The 15469-nt window shown below is 35.9% G+C and overlaps 1 protein-coding gene across 2 annotated transcripts in view; it reads right to left on the reverse strand.

Annotated features, from left to right (window-relative positions):
* Positions 1 to 1126: 1126 nt before the first annotated feature.
* Positions 1127 to 15469, reverse strand: part of ell.S (elongation factor RNA polymerase II S homeolog) — a 68235-nt gene continuing 53892 nt past the window's right edge. Inside the window, exons 8-12 of one of the 2 annotated variants that reach the window (XM_018239533.2) lie at positions 8367 to 8820; positions 3440 to 3506; positions 3177 to 3348; positions 2602 to 2646; positions 1127 to 1677 (exon numbers count right to left, since the gene is read on the reverse strand). In XM_018239533.2, the coding sequence (XP_018095022.1) occupies positions 1561 to 1677; positions 2602 to 2646; positions 3177 to 3348; positions 3440 to 3506; positions 8367 to 8820 (855 nt within the window). In that variant the 3' untranslated portion in view covers positions 1127 to 1560. 2 annotated transcript variants of the gene reach the window in all.

Raw genomic sequence — 15469 nt, forward strand, 5'->3', positions numbered from 1 at the left:
TGCGTGTGTGCAATAGAGCAAAAAGCTGAACTTTAACAAAAAACGTCGACAATTTCGTTCAACTGCACATGCGTTTGCCCAGGGAAATTTGAAGCAAGAAGAAGACGGAAGTCGATCGCTCGGTGGTGCTAACTAGTAAATACAGTCACTTGGGGGTGCCTAACATTTGGCACCCCCAAGTGCAGGATGACTTTCCTTCAAAGTAATTGCAATATAATGCACTGTTGCCCTGCACTGGTAAACATTATATCTTTGCTTAAGTAAGACTACTATAGTTTATAAAAAAAACTGCTGTGTAACCATGGGGGCAGCCATTAAAGCTGTAAATGGAGAAAAGTCACAGGTTACTTAGCAGATAACAGATACAACGGTATTCTGCAGAGTTAATCTTTTATCAGCTATGTAACATGTTCCTTGAATGGTTTCCCCCATGGCTACTCAGCAGCCTGTTTATATAAACTATTGCTTGTTTCTGAAGCAAATACAGTTTACCAGTGCAACACTACTTCCTATTTTAATTACTTGACATTTTCATTTGTTGGCGTTACTGTTAACTTATAACATATTATAGGATGGTTAAGTCTAAGCAACTTTTCAATTGGCCTTCATTTTTTCTTTTTTAAATGATTTGCCTTCTGAATCTTTCAAGCATTCAAAACAGGGTCACTGACCCAATCTAAAAACCAAATGTTCTGCAAGGCTTTACATGCATTCTTATTACTACTTTTTATTCATCTCTATTTTTATTCTCTTTCTATTCAGGCCCTTGTCTTATTCATATTCTAATCTCTTATTCAAATCAATGCTAGGGTAAGTTGGACCCTAGCAAGCAGGTTGCTAAAATTGCAAACTAGAGATCTACTAAATAATCAAAAATCATAAATTTTAAAAAAATGAATTCTCAGAATATCACCTTTCTATATCATACGAAGTTAATTTAAATGTGAACAAACCTTTTACTGAAGGACACAGGTTCAGAGCATGTCCCATCCCTGTATAAGTTCTGCATTTACATTAGCATTTGACTGCAATATACTGCACTATTTTTGGTTACCAATACATGTGTTCTGTAGATACACATGATATACTGAAATGGGTATACACAAAATGTAATGCCTTGCAAATATTTAAATGCATTAATAATTTTATTATTCGCTTCCAGCAATAATCCATAAAATAAAAATACCATCTTTTTTGGTGTTTTATCAACAAAATGTATTTTTTACATCTTTCTTCAAAAAGTTCAGGTGGGCATCAGAAAGAATTTTTATTATATTCCATCAGATGTTAAAAAAAATAAAAAAAAGGGAAAAAAAAAAATAAAACCATTAGGGAAAAAACTCAGAAGAGAAATATAAACCAGTTGCAGATTTCACTACTTAGTTTGGCAAACGTTGGAAATAACCGAGTTCCTCAGTGGCGTCCTCGGCTTGGTTTGTAGGACTACTTTTGGAAAAAGGGAGGATTTTTTAATTATTTGTAGAAGATCAAAGAGAGAGAGGAAAAAAAAAAAAGGTTATGAAGCCAGGTGCAAATTCTCTGCTACCCAGTGGAAAATTGTTAATGCGAAGAATGAAACTGCTGTTGGTCATACTGTGCAATCAGTTTTTTTATGTGGGCAAGTTTATTGTGAAGATATTCACACCGATTCTTCTCCTCACTGTAGTTTGGATTTGACTAGAAAGTTGGAAAAAATAAAGAAAATTCAGTAAATGTGCATTTTTACTACAGACCTCTACACATTTACAGAGTTCATTATGAAGGGGGTTTAACTGTGAATGTTAATTTGATTAACAGCATTTTGCTTCTCCCACAGTTGCTCTAAAGGGCCAAGTAAGACAGAAAATGCTTTTTGCTTAATACAACAGGATGAAATACGTACAAAACAAGCATTTCATTTATTATTACCCCAGGCAGAACATAGTGCTTTGCTTTTAAAGGGACAGTATACGCCTATCATACAGTTTAGATATCAACCCTTCATTGATCCAATCATTCTGTTAATTGCAGATAGATCAGATTTGTGGAGGTTTGGTGTAATTCATGGGGCCATTGTAGACAATTCTGGCAACTTATATACACTGGACTTAAAAAGCAGTGTACTGGTACAAAAGCTATAGTGGAATAAAATATTTTTACCACGTGCTAGGGCAGCTGTGCTTAGGCCTATTCATTGTACTAAATGATAGTTATCTAGGTAGGGTTAGTCAGTTTTGAGAGGGAGGTTTAATAATATGTACTGATTTTATTTCTAATCTTTAAAGGTGCAGTTGAACTGCTGATTTCTCAAGGGTCTGACAGAAGACAATGACAAAATAGAGACCCGTGTAACTATTAGACTATGTTTATAATGTCCAAAGTAAACAAACCAAGCAATGTTTGCATTCATTCCATTTTTCTTTTCTAATTCTCTATTCCACTAATTCTATTCTTAGCCCTGATAAGAGATAGGTACAATTTGCCAAAGATTTATTACGATTTAGCGAATATACATATGGTTATAACTAAATGTAGGCTCAAATGCGTAGGAAAAAAATGTCATGTTTCATTTATAAAAAATTAAAAGAAAATATATATATATAAAAAATATCACCAACATACTTTTTTGATTTTGCGATATTCCTGTAGGATCTGATCATGGATAGTCTGGAAAGAGAAAAATGTCTGAATGAATTTAAGCCAGCGCCAGACTTCTTAATGCAGTATACATATAGCAAGGATACAGAAATAGACATGCCCTCACTGTACCACAAAATTAATCAAGGTTTAGTGTTCAACAACCCCCTTACTGCAGAGCCACATCAGAAATCCAATACAAAGTGCAGCCATCTGGAAGGGATTTAATTCTAGTTAAAACGTTGTCCCTTTATAGAAGCAGAACAATATGGAATTCTGACTGAATAAAGATGAATGAATGTAGAACACATTCCACCATCAATATGCTTAAAGGCCATCTGTTGGCCGAAAAACATTTTTCCCAACCAAAGGTGCAGGCTAATCGAGCCCACACTCTGGCTGGGGGTAACAGTAGCCCACACTTATGGTTATGGATAATATTATTATTGGTTTATTGCCTAACCACATAAACAGATCCCAAACACACACGTTTTAATGGCATTTTCTGAACAATGTAGGTAGTCTTCCTGTTGCTCATTCCGAATGCGAGGGTTTCTCACCTTGTAGTCCTCCGAGCCCTGACAAAGCTGTTTGAGCTGAGAGTCCAACTGTGTAAACCTGCGTGTTATTCGCTCTATCCTGGCATGCAAGTCTCTGTATACACTGTACTCTGCGTTGAAGTCATTTTTGTAACTCTGCCGCTGTTCCTGAGATGAGATTGCCGCATATTTCCTATAAGAAATTACATGCATGTAAAGGCTTGTGTTGGGGTGAAGCAGGTGCAAGGCTCACAGCAAAGGAAAAAAACTTGGGAAGGACATACAGTAAGTAATCCGGCATTTCTGATGTGGAAGTGGGAACACTGGAGTTACTGCATGCACCATTTAAATCTAGGAGAGAGAAAAGAATCAGTTACTTGTAAAACTCAGTGGCTCTCGTTAAGGGTAAGTCAAATCATTCTGTAAAATCACTGTATATGTTAAAACTCATTCAAAAGCATTCTGAGAAAACATCACAATTTCTTCTTTGGCTAAATCATCTTTAAACTATGCATAACGATAGACAACAATTACATGCATTAAGTTTTAAACATATTTAATAATGCAGTTTAGTATTTAAAATATTTACACAAGTACAGTTATGATGATTGTCAATAAATGAAATCTGTATGTAGCACCATCTAGTGGCCACAGTCTTTCCAGATTTGCTTGTACAGGTATGGAACTGGTTATCCAGAATGCTCGGGACATGGGGTTTTCTGGTTAACGGGTCTTTCCGGAATTTGGATTTTCATACCTTAAGTCAACTAGAAAATCATTTAAATATTAAATAAACCCAATAGGCTGGTCTTGCTTCCAATAAAGATTCATTATATCTTAGTTGGGATCAAGTTGAAGGTACTGTTTTATTATTGCAGAGAAAAAAAGGAAATACATTTAAAAAAAAAATTGGATTATTGGATTATAATAGAGTCTATGGGAGAGGGCCTTTCTGTAATTTAGGAGCTTTCTGGATAACGGGTTTCCAGAAAACGGCGGCGGCAATTACAGGAGAATGGAGCAGCATGGGGAGGTGTGTGGGGCAAACAGGGTGCAGGGTAAGCTGGCGTGCGGATTACTAGCACCTTGAGCGCCAATAGTAGTTGGCCCAGCTATAGTTGATTGTAGAAAATATATAAAAAGTGGAGCAGCTCTGTCACTTATGGACAATATGGTTTTAATTCGAAAGAAAGTGGGACAGTGGAAAAGAAAAAGGATTGCAGTTATTCTCAAAGACCAGCACCATTTTACATGCTATGGGGCCCATTTAATTCTCCTACGACATGTCTGAGGGCCGGATCATATTAACTTGTCTTTGCTCTAGATGTGTTTAACACTGAAGTTAATAGGATAGCTATAGTTCTGTTCAACTGAGGAGATGCTGGAAGTAGTAGTTCTCCAAATCTTGGTGTGCAAAACCTTGTCTATAGACCCAATATACCAGGCCAACAAATACAATGCTACATGATTATAGCATTTCGGAGTATAGAAATTTCATTGTAAGAGGTGGTGGCCAAATAAATACAAACTGGCCATCATTGCTTTCTTCTTATGAATGGTTACTAGTGACCCAATCACACACTTTTGGCAAGCAAAATACACTATGCTATTAACTTTCTTCATCCTGCTTTAGGTTCATATAAACAAGTTGTCTTTCACCAGCTGAAGCTTTTTGGAGCTGCCCCTCATCGCACAGCCTATTGCTGATTTGCTTTGATTGTGCTAGTGACATAGTGCAAGAAATAAACCCATTTATATTTCCTAATTAAAGCAATAATTAAAAATGATGTCCAGCCCAATGCCTACTCATTAAACTAATATTTTTATCTCCACTTTTATTTTGTCTCGTTATCACTACTTTTGTGAATTCACCCCTATGTGTTTTGACTGTTTTTCATGAAAGGTAAAGTCACGTTTTGTGTTTCATATAAGATTCAACTCTTCTTTCCAGCAATTTCTATCTGTCTAGGTGTGGTACAGAAGAAAAACATAGCCCCCCAGTGTCTGTATCGTCATCCCGGCTGCTTCCAGAGAAGAGCTAGTGCTACGGCTGACATGCTATTGATTAATGTAGGAAAACATATTCAAGTCTTCAGTAATGACTGCAGTCTTATAATGTGCAGTAGTGCACTGTGCTATCATCCAGTTGTGCAACCCACAGCAAACAGCAAACCCATTAGTTCATTGCTCTGTGCCCATGGGAGTGCACTTAAAGGGGACTTGTCACTCAAAGCTGTATAATAAAATAATAAAGGTCTTTTGCAAATTAAAATGAAACCTAATTAAACGTCCATACCAGTTATAAATTTTTTTACAAATCTGTGCTATCAGACATATCTTGCCTTCAGGGGGCAGACAATTAGTGTAGGACTACATGGATGTTTTTGTCGTGATCCGTCACGCTGCAACAAAACTCCTGCGACAAAAATAATTGTCGCATGGTGTCGCAGTGTTGACCAGACGCGACACAACTGTCGGATGCAGACGCTGCGTCTGCATCCGACAGCCGCGTTGCGTCGGATTAACACTGCGACACCATGCGAAAATGCATTCACTTACCTTATTTTTGTTGCAGGCTTTTTGTCGCAGTGCGTTGGGTAGCGCTGAAAACGTCCATGTAGTCCTACCCTTACATTCACTTTTAGCACTTTAGATGCCACTGCACTAACGTTATCCCTCCCTCCTCAAAATCTGTATGTGTAGCCTGTGCATGGGAATAGTGATTAGCCCCCCAAACCCTACATTTTTTGGTGTGATAGAAAACTTGCCCTAAAAACCATGTCCACAAAACAGCACCTGTCTGCTTGCTGTGATTGTGAATTCCAAGACTGAAGGAAACAATGTAAATAACTTCTATAGTGTAAATATTTTTATTTTGCCCAACTAACAAAATATAAAAATAATTTGGAATTATTTGTTAAGGTGACAGGTCCCCTTTAATTGCCGACCAAAATAAAGTAAAAAATGACAAAAGAAAACCAGTGTATAGAGTATGTTATAATAGCTTACCACTGTGTACGGTGGGCTCAGGGTGCACACACCCCAGACCTTCAGCAGAGGGAGCAAACACCAAGAAGAGACGCAAAAGCCAAATTTTAAAAATTTACATTTTTATTTCCCATAATTAAAAGCAAGGGCCTGACGTGTTTCGGGTCTACTAGGGACCCTTAGTCATAGGCTGAACACTGGGTACAACAAGATTTGTCTAGAATGGTTTTAAAGATAGGGTCAGTTTCTAATATAGCTAATTTTCTATCCACAATGTTTTCAATCTTATTAAATTCTGGGCTGTAGGTTAGTATACACGTTTTCTGAAGGGTTCTTTTTGCTTTTATTTATATGTTAAATAGAATGTGCACTGGAATCACTAGAATCACTTTCGTTATTTAAGTGGACATTTTATATCTGTTAAATAAACTGGTCTGCTGCTTTTTTAAAAGCCGTTTCCAAATTGTCTCTACTGTAGCCTCTCTTAAGCAATCTAGTTTTTAAGTCCTCAGATTTTTTTAATAAAGTCAGTGTTTTTTGTTATACTTATTTTGTAATATTCATTTTTGCATTTCTTAATTGAGGTAATTATTGTCTTACTGCTATGATTGGTACATCTGGCAGTTCCATCCACACATTTCCCATTGGCTCTCGCTCTTTTAAATACTTTGCTTGTTATACCCAGTGTTCAGCCTATGACTAAGTGACCCTAGTAGACACGAAACGTGCTAGGCCCTTGCTTTTAATTATGGAAAATAAAATGTAAATTTTTAACTTTTAACATCTGGCTTCTGCTTCTCTACTTGGTGTGGTTCGGCATGTGAAAGCCTTTTTTGAGGTTTCCAAAATAAAGTAAAACAGAGCAATGAATTCCTGCATTACCGTGTAGAACACAGAAGATCACAGTGCATGGCCAAAGTAGTAGAAGAATGTGTGAAAGGAAAGCAAGTGCAGGTACAATGGCTGTGTGTATGAGCACTTGTGGCTTTAGTCTCATTTCATATGGTTGGTGAAAAACTGCACATAGAAGACACAGTGCCAGCATTGGGCAGCTTGGGGAGAAAAAAAAAAAAAAAAAAGACAACACAGCAGGGGAAATTTATTGGGTTTTAGGGGGAACAAAATATGCTATTGTGGTGTCACCAAAGCAGAGCTTTCTGCAATTTCCCAAAGTGAATAAAATATGCAGGCTTCAGAAATATGTGGTTGCATGGCTATACCATCTGGATGAATTCAAGTGCAGAAATAAAATGTTATCAGATATGGGTAAGCTACTATACATATGCCACCTCCATGTCACAGGAGTGACTTGACACCCTCTAACCTTACTAGAAATTGTAAAACCAATCTATGCCTTCCTTGACAAGACATATGCAATAAAAGTTACAACAGGGCCAGTAGCATAGTTGACACATATTTATAGGGACTGCATGGATGCCCATCAAAGATTTAGCTCCTATGAGAAGCTTGATTAGAAGATGACCACTAGAGCTTGTTATCCCTGCTGTTTTTTATCCAGTGCTTTCCAGCTTATCTGATTGCAATTTCTATAAACATATCCAAAGCAGATCAAATGGAGTAACATGGGGCACCTCAAAAGGAAAATATTGATTAGAAAAGAATATGTACAACACTGAAACATTATATTGTGTTCTATTGAACTGCTGTAAATAAGTATTAGTTGCTGGTAGAACACAAAAGTGACCAGTCAGACAAGAAATCTTCAAACAAAGGGAACATCTCTTCTGGTTGTGAAGAAAATATAGGTTATAAAAAGCGCCCACTGGATCCTGCTTTAAGAAAGAAACAGCTGGTGTGACACCAATAGTACTCCTCTTGTACATGGATGCATTACAACAAATTTGCTTGATCACTTCAAAGTTTACAAGAGTAATCAGGCAAAGAATAGAGTCCTGTAGCCGGCCAAGTGATCACAACATACCAGTATTTGCAGGTTTAACACAGGTAGATGGAAGTGGCTATTTCTTCCATTATTATGCTGTGCCAAAACCAAACATTGGTACATTAAATAAATGACAAAACTCAACAAGACTCTAAATACAAACCGTCAACACTTTCCTTGTAAACCCACTTAGCAGTCTTGGGCCACAGTAAAGCAAAACATTATTCTGTGGTCAGTGTTTAACAGAAGGTATTTTATCACAAATCAGAGCAAAATTTCAGATATGATATAGCTAAAATGAATCAGAGCAATGGCCTCACCGATAGAGTCCTGAAGAGTTCCACCAGAGTTCTTGATAGAAGTGCAGTTTTGCTTTTCCTCTAACTTCTCTTTGGACCGCTCTTTTCCTTTGTGCTTTTTAGACTTCTTTTTGGGCTTTGCATGCTTTGAGTTACAGTTCAGTTTGTTCTTATCATGACTGTCTGTTTGAAGTGGATGTCCTAGCCTCTCGGTGGTCTCATGACTCACAGAGTCTATGTGTTGGGCATCAGTTCTGGAGTCTGAAAGGGGGTCAGGAAAAGCTGGTAAATGAGAGCTGGAACTGACTGGGTCAGATGAAGGGATCTGGGAAGGTGCGGCAGCAAGGGAATCCTTTCCATTGGAAAAGCTCAGCTTTCCATTGGATTTGGGTTGAGAGCGATGCATAAAATGGGAGATCCGAAGTTTCTTCGATAAGGGGTCAGTGAAATCTGCATTTTGTGGCGGTCGCTTCTGCTGAACAAAAAAAGGTATCATTTAAGGTTTGTTAGCTGAAATATCTTGCCAAGTTAAGATGCCGAATATGGCTGCCCAATGGATTTCAACATGCCTGGAAATTCCACACACTTCCTATGAATAGAATCATTTTAACAATATTAAGCCAGCAACATCATTTAATTTGTCCCTCAAAAAGAGAGATTGTATTTTTAGGACATTAAACCAAAGAATAGAATAACCTGGTTTTTGATGAAATCTGCCCTGAATCCCAAACAAATTATCCAAGGCAAACAAACGTACAGAAAGTTTTCTGTTTTTTTTAAACGACTAACTATGACAAATAGAGCCACTAGGTGGCAGTGCTTATTTACAATACCAACAGAGGACAGAGAGAGACCACAAATTTCAGGGAATATTTAAATAACTCTGTGCAGTTTATAATCCTTTTTTGCAGTAGATTCACAGAAAAAAAAGACAGACAACCATAAACGAAAATGCGCAATTGATGTTCTAATCAATGGAAAGAACGTGTGCCTAAAATAATTTTGGGCTGCAGTATCTGCTGCCTAAGGAACTCAACTGAATTCTTTCCCAGAAGGAGAAAGTACCAAGCATGTTTACTAGAAGTAAAACTAGATGGGAAATTGTACTGGCAGAAATAAATACACAGGATATTATTACATGTGCAGTTCCTCAGCGATGTTGGGACATAATGTTCCTTTGCAATAGTCACTTCCTTGTCAGAATGCTCTATTGTACTGTGCAATACACTGTAGGGAAAAAGCTGTGAGAGGCTACACAGGCTTCCTAAATAGGCAAATAGCATTTGAAAAAGTTGCACAGGCTTATTATAATATAGTAAGCTTATATCTCTAAAAATAAACATTTGGACAGGGAATGTAACCGTTTAAAGGAGAAGGAAAGGCTAAAATTAAGTAAGATTTATCAGAAAGGTCTATATAAATACACCAGTAACCCAAAAGAAACAGCATTTCTTTCCTTCTATTGTGTACACATGGGCTTCTGTATCAAACCTCCAGGGCTTGGGCTTGAGCATGCTCAGTTTGCTCCTCTCTCCGCCTCCCCCTCCCTGCTCCCCCCCTGCTGTAATCTGAGCCCAGAGCTATGATTGAGCAGGGATAGACTCGGGCAGGAAGTGATGTCACACCAAGTTAATATGGCAGCTGCTATCCTAAACAAACAGAGAGCTTCTAGAGCTGTTTGTATGGTAAAGCATTCTACAGAATAAATATAGTGTTATATCTTGGACCATTGTGGCTAATCAATTGGCAATAAACTTCTTCAATAGCTTTCTTTCTCCTTTAAAGAGATACTGACACCAGAAATGTAACTTTTTTACATCTACCATAATATTGCCTTTGAAAGCAACTTATAATTTTGCCATAAAGTATTTGCACAATGCTTTTACATTACCTGTCTGATGCCCCATGTTCCTGTATGAGGGGGCTGCCATATTTGTGCAACAGGAGTTCATTAGCATTAGAAACTTTAACTGACAGGCTGAGATGGGACAGTCAGGTTGGCAAAACAATCAGGTTTAGAAACTTCAACTAACAATTGCTTGAAAAAACAATCCTCTCAGCAAAAACCGATCAACACGACCTATAGCTAACTTTTAATGTACATTCATATTTCAAAAAGTGTTTTTTTAGGATCACAGTGCCAGGAGAATTGTATTTTGTTCTCGCTGTTTGGGGAAATTTACTGGGGGGGGGGGGGAAATATGGGGCACATATAATCAAAATTCCATGTCTGCTGAATGCCCCAATACCAAATATGTATAGTTTTTATGGATATTTCTGACTTGTATAGGTCAAAAACTCCTAAAAGCACAATACTGAGTTTCCAAAGCAGCACTCCAGAAACCTGCATACTTTAGATTTCAAGGACATAATTTTTGTTAGCAATTGGTTTACCTTAGGCAACAATATATTTTTTTAGAAAGTACACATTCTGTTGAATACAAGATGGGTAAATAGGTCTACTCGAGTTTCTACTCAAGTTACAGAAGTATGTAAATTATATATGTTTTAATGTTTATTATGCAGTATGCAGTTAATTATGCAGTATAAGCAAGTTTGATACAGGTTGAAAAAGGCTGAGGAGTCAGCCGAAACGTCAGTCTGCTGCTATTTTATTAAATAAATTGTTTTTCATTTTTAAGACCTGAGTAGTGCTGATCCCCATTTTGCGATTGTATGGAGATGTTTGCTGATCGATGCAACTTTCTGCATCTTATCGAGAGTGCCGGTTCCACGTGGCTACATATATACATCTATATCTATCTATATATGATATATATATATATATATATGCGAGATCTATCCATCTATCCATCTAGATCTATCCATCTATCTAGATCTATCCATCTATCTAGATCTATCCATCTATCTAGATCTATCCATCTATCTAGATCTATCCATCTATCTAGATCTATCCATCTATCTAGATCTATCTAGATCTATCCATCTATCTAGATCTATCTAGATCTATCCATCTATCTAGATCTATCTATCTATCTAGATCTATCTAGATCTATCTATCTATCTAGATCTATCTAGATCTATCTATCTAGATCTATCTATCTATCTAGATCTATCTATCTATCTAGATCTATCTATCTATCTAGATCTATCTATCTAGATCTATCTAGATCTATCTATCTAGATCTATCTATCTAGATCTATCTATCTAGATCTATCTATCTAGATCTATCTATCTATCTAGATCCATCTATCTAGATCCATCTATCTAGATCCATCTATCTAGATCCATCTATCTAGATCCATCTATCTAGATCCATCTATCTAGATCCATCTAGATCCATCCATCTAGATCCATCCATCTAGATCCATCCATCTAGATCCATCCATCTAGATCCATCCATCTAGATCCATCCATCTAGATCCATCCATCTAGATCTATCCATCTAGATCTATCCATCTAGATCTATCCATCTAGATCTATCCATCTATCTAGATCTATCCATCTAGATCCATCTAGATCTATCTAGATCTATCCAGATCTATCTATCCATCTAGATCTATCCATCTAGATCTATCTAGATCTATCTATCCATCTAGATCTATCCATCTAGATCTATCTAGATCTATCTATCCATCTAGATCTATCCATCTAGATCCATCCATCTATCTAGATCCATCCATCTATCTAGATCTATCCATCTATCTAGATCTATCCATCTATCTAGATCTATCCATCTATCTAGATCTATCCATCTATCTAGATCTATCCATCTATCTAGATCTATCCATCTAGATCTATCTAGATCTATCCATCTAGATCTATCTAGATCTATCTAGATCTATCCATCTAGATCTATCTAGATCTATCTATCTAGATCTATCTATCCATCTAGATCTATCCATCTAGATCTATCCATCTAGATCTATCCATCTAGATCTATCCATCTAGATCTATCTATCTATCTATAGCTATCTAGATCTATCTATCTATCTATCTATAGCTATCTAGATCTATCTATCTATCTATCTATAGCTATCTAGATCTATCTATCTATCTATCTATAGCTATCTAGATCTATATATCTATCTCTATCTATCTCTCTAGATCTATCTCTCTAGATCTCTCTAGATCTATCTCTCTAGATCTCTCTAGATCTATCTAGATCTAGATCTATCTAGATCTAGATCTATCTAGATCTAGATCTATCTAGATCTAGATCTATCTAGATCTATCTATCTAGATCTATCTATCTAGATCTATCTATCTAGATCTATCTATCTAGATCTATCTATCTAGATCTATCTATCTAGATCTATCTATCTAGATCTATCTATCTAGATCTATCTATCTAGATCTATCTATCTAGATCTATCTATCTCTCTTAGGGCAAATGAGATGGTCAAGAGATTTATTCAGAGAGGTTACAAGCATACTCATTTACAACAAGAATTGGAAAGAGCACGTAGAACAATTAGTGGGAACATACCACAACCTTTGAGACAATCTAAGAACGGATTGGTGTTTGTTTCTGATTATACCCCTAAAAGTAAAACAATCAATAATATTATTAAACATAATTGGCAAATTGTACAGATGGATTCGAATGTGCCCTTTGCAGAAACACCCCCTCCAATATGTGCATCTCGAAAGGGCAAATCCCTTCGAGATCTACTGATGGTAACTGATTGGTTTGATACCAATAAAAATAGAAATAGATGGTTACCAGACCTAAAACCCGGGTGCTATCGCTGTAGTGGGTGCTGCACTTGCGGATTCCTCCTAACGGGACAAACCTTTCCTCATCCTTTCACAGGCACAAGATTTCCGATTAAACACAGGCTCACATGCATATCAGATTATGTTGTGTACTTTATCACATGCCCGTGCGGATTGTATTACGTAGGCAAATGTGTAACCTCTTTCAGATTGAGAATGAATAACCATCGGTTTGCAATTAGGAATGCTCTGGCCACGGGGAAGGCTGATACACCACTAGCCAGACATTGTCTACACAAAAAACATGGATTGCCTACTTTGAAGTGCATGTTAATTGATCATATCCCCGTCCCGAGAAGGGGCGGGGATAGAGATAAACTACTGCTGCAGTGTGAGGCGAGGTGGATCCACAGACTAAACACTGTGGCACCACACGGACTTAATGAGATGCATTCATTGGCATGTTTTATTTGAATGACATATAGGAACTTGGACAATGTTGCCCAGATAACAGTTGAGAAGGAAGTATATATAGATGCAAGAGATTAACAAGTATCTTTTCAGGTTAATATTAGTTACGGGACACCGATCATTAGATGCTACATATGTTGTATAGGGACATTTGATATGTGTCTATGTGTATATATATATATGTACACATGTCTGTATATGTATAGATACGTGTGTAGACAACGAGCGGAGGGTTCAAATTTATTAATGGAGATGTTTACGAAATATTTTGTACATTATTAGAAATAGAAATTACTTTTACCTCCAATTTTTATTACTAACGTTTGAACTATAACTCTCCCATTCCTCCCACTCTGGTGAGCTTGTTATATCTTAGCTGCCATAGAGTGTGAGGAGGAGTTTAAAACCCTCTAGGTGCTCGTTTAAATTATATGTTAGTTATTTACTATTTATCTGAGTATCATTTAGCACTAACTAAAAGGTTATTCAGTTCCCTATACAAGTGAAGCTGAATGAGATGTGGTGTCCCCGTAAGATTCTAGCTAAGATTGTCTTAGTTATGCTTTTAATATAAAAAAAAATTGTATGTGATATTATAGTTCACTGTCTATTAACACATTCTTTTATATATCAAGTTGTCACTTTTATAAAATGTTGGTTTTAACCATTGGATAGTATTTGGGTGGATATATAGAAAAATCCCTTTCGAATGTGATGCTGAAGGGAGTTTTTACTGTTTTGACACTGCCTATTTATAATACTTATGGACTGATTTAAAATATATTTATTTATATGATATTAAACACATCCAATAGGCCAGCATCATAGTACACATGATTCCTCACTTATATATTGTTTCAACACTTATTTATGAAGCATACACCCATATGTGAGTGTTAAGAGATGCACTTTACACACCTGATGTTAATCACATTAATTATGCACGCTGCAGGGGGATGTTCCTGGGTGGGGGGTATTTAAGTATTTTCAGCATTTGCCACTTTTCACATCCTGATGACGGTCCCTTGAGGTACCGAAACGCGATGATGTTTGCATTATCCAGCAAAAAGTTTTTTCAAGAAAAATTTGCCGTGAGTGCTTCCTTCATTTTTTGGAATATATATATATATATATATATCTATATATATATCTATATATATATCTATATATATATATCTATATCTATATATATCTATATCTATATATATATCTATCTATATATATATCTATCTATATCTATATCTATATATATCTATCTATATATATATCTATATATATCTATCTATATATATCTATCTATATATATCTATCTATATATATCTATCTATATATCTATATATCTATCTATCTATCTATCTATCTATCTATCTATCTATCTATCTATCTATCTATCTATCTATCTATCTATCTATCTATCTATCTATATATCTATATATATCTATCTCTCTATCTAGATATATATCTATCTATCTATCTATCTATCTATCTATCTATCTATCTATCTATCTATCTATCTATCTATCTATCTATCTATCTATCTATCTATCTATCTATCTATCTATATATATATATCTCTATCTCTCTATCTCTAGATATAGAGATATCTCTCTCTCTCTAGATAGATCTATATCTATATATCTATATATCTATATATCTATATATCTATATATCTATATATCTATATATATATATATATATATATATATATATATATATATCTAAATTGCCTAAATATTGAAAGTGTTTTTTGAAAATTCCATGATTCCTCTAAGACAGAAGTGCCTATACTTTACTAATGAGGGGTCGACTCTTAGTGATGTTGCCCCATTATGATCTACATCAATAAAAGCATTGTTAGCTTTCTGTTACATTGAAAACTTTACTTAATATTATATTGATTTATGAGCAAATGTATATTGCTTTGTTTAACTAACAACGATTTATTATGTAACTTAAATAAATAAACTGTAAT

Source organism: Xenopus laevis, chromosome 1S (assembly GCF_017654675.1).
Source record: "Xenopus laevis strain J_2021 chromosome 1S, Xenopus_laevis_v10.1, whole genome shotgun sequence".
NCBI classification, from domain to species: domain Eukaryota; kingdom Metazoa; phylum Chordata; class Amphibia; order Anura; family Pipidae; genus Xenopus; species Xenopus laevis.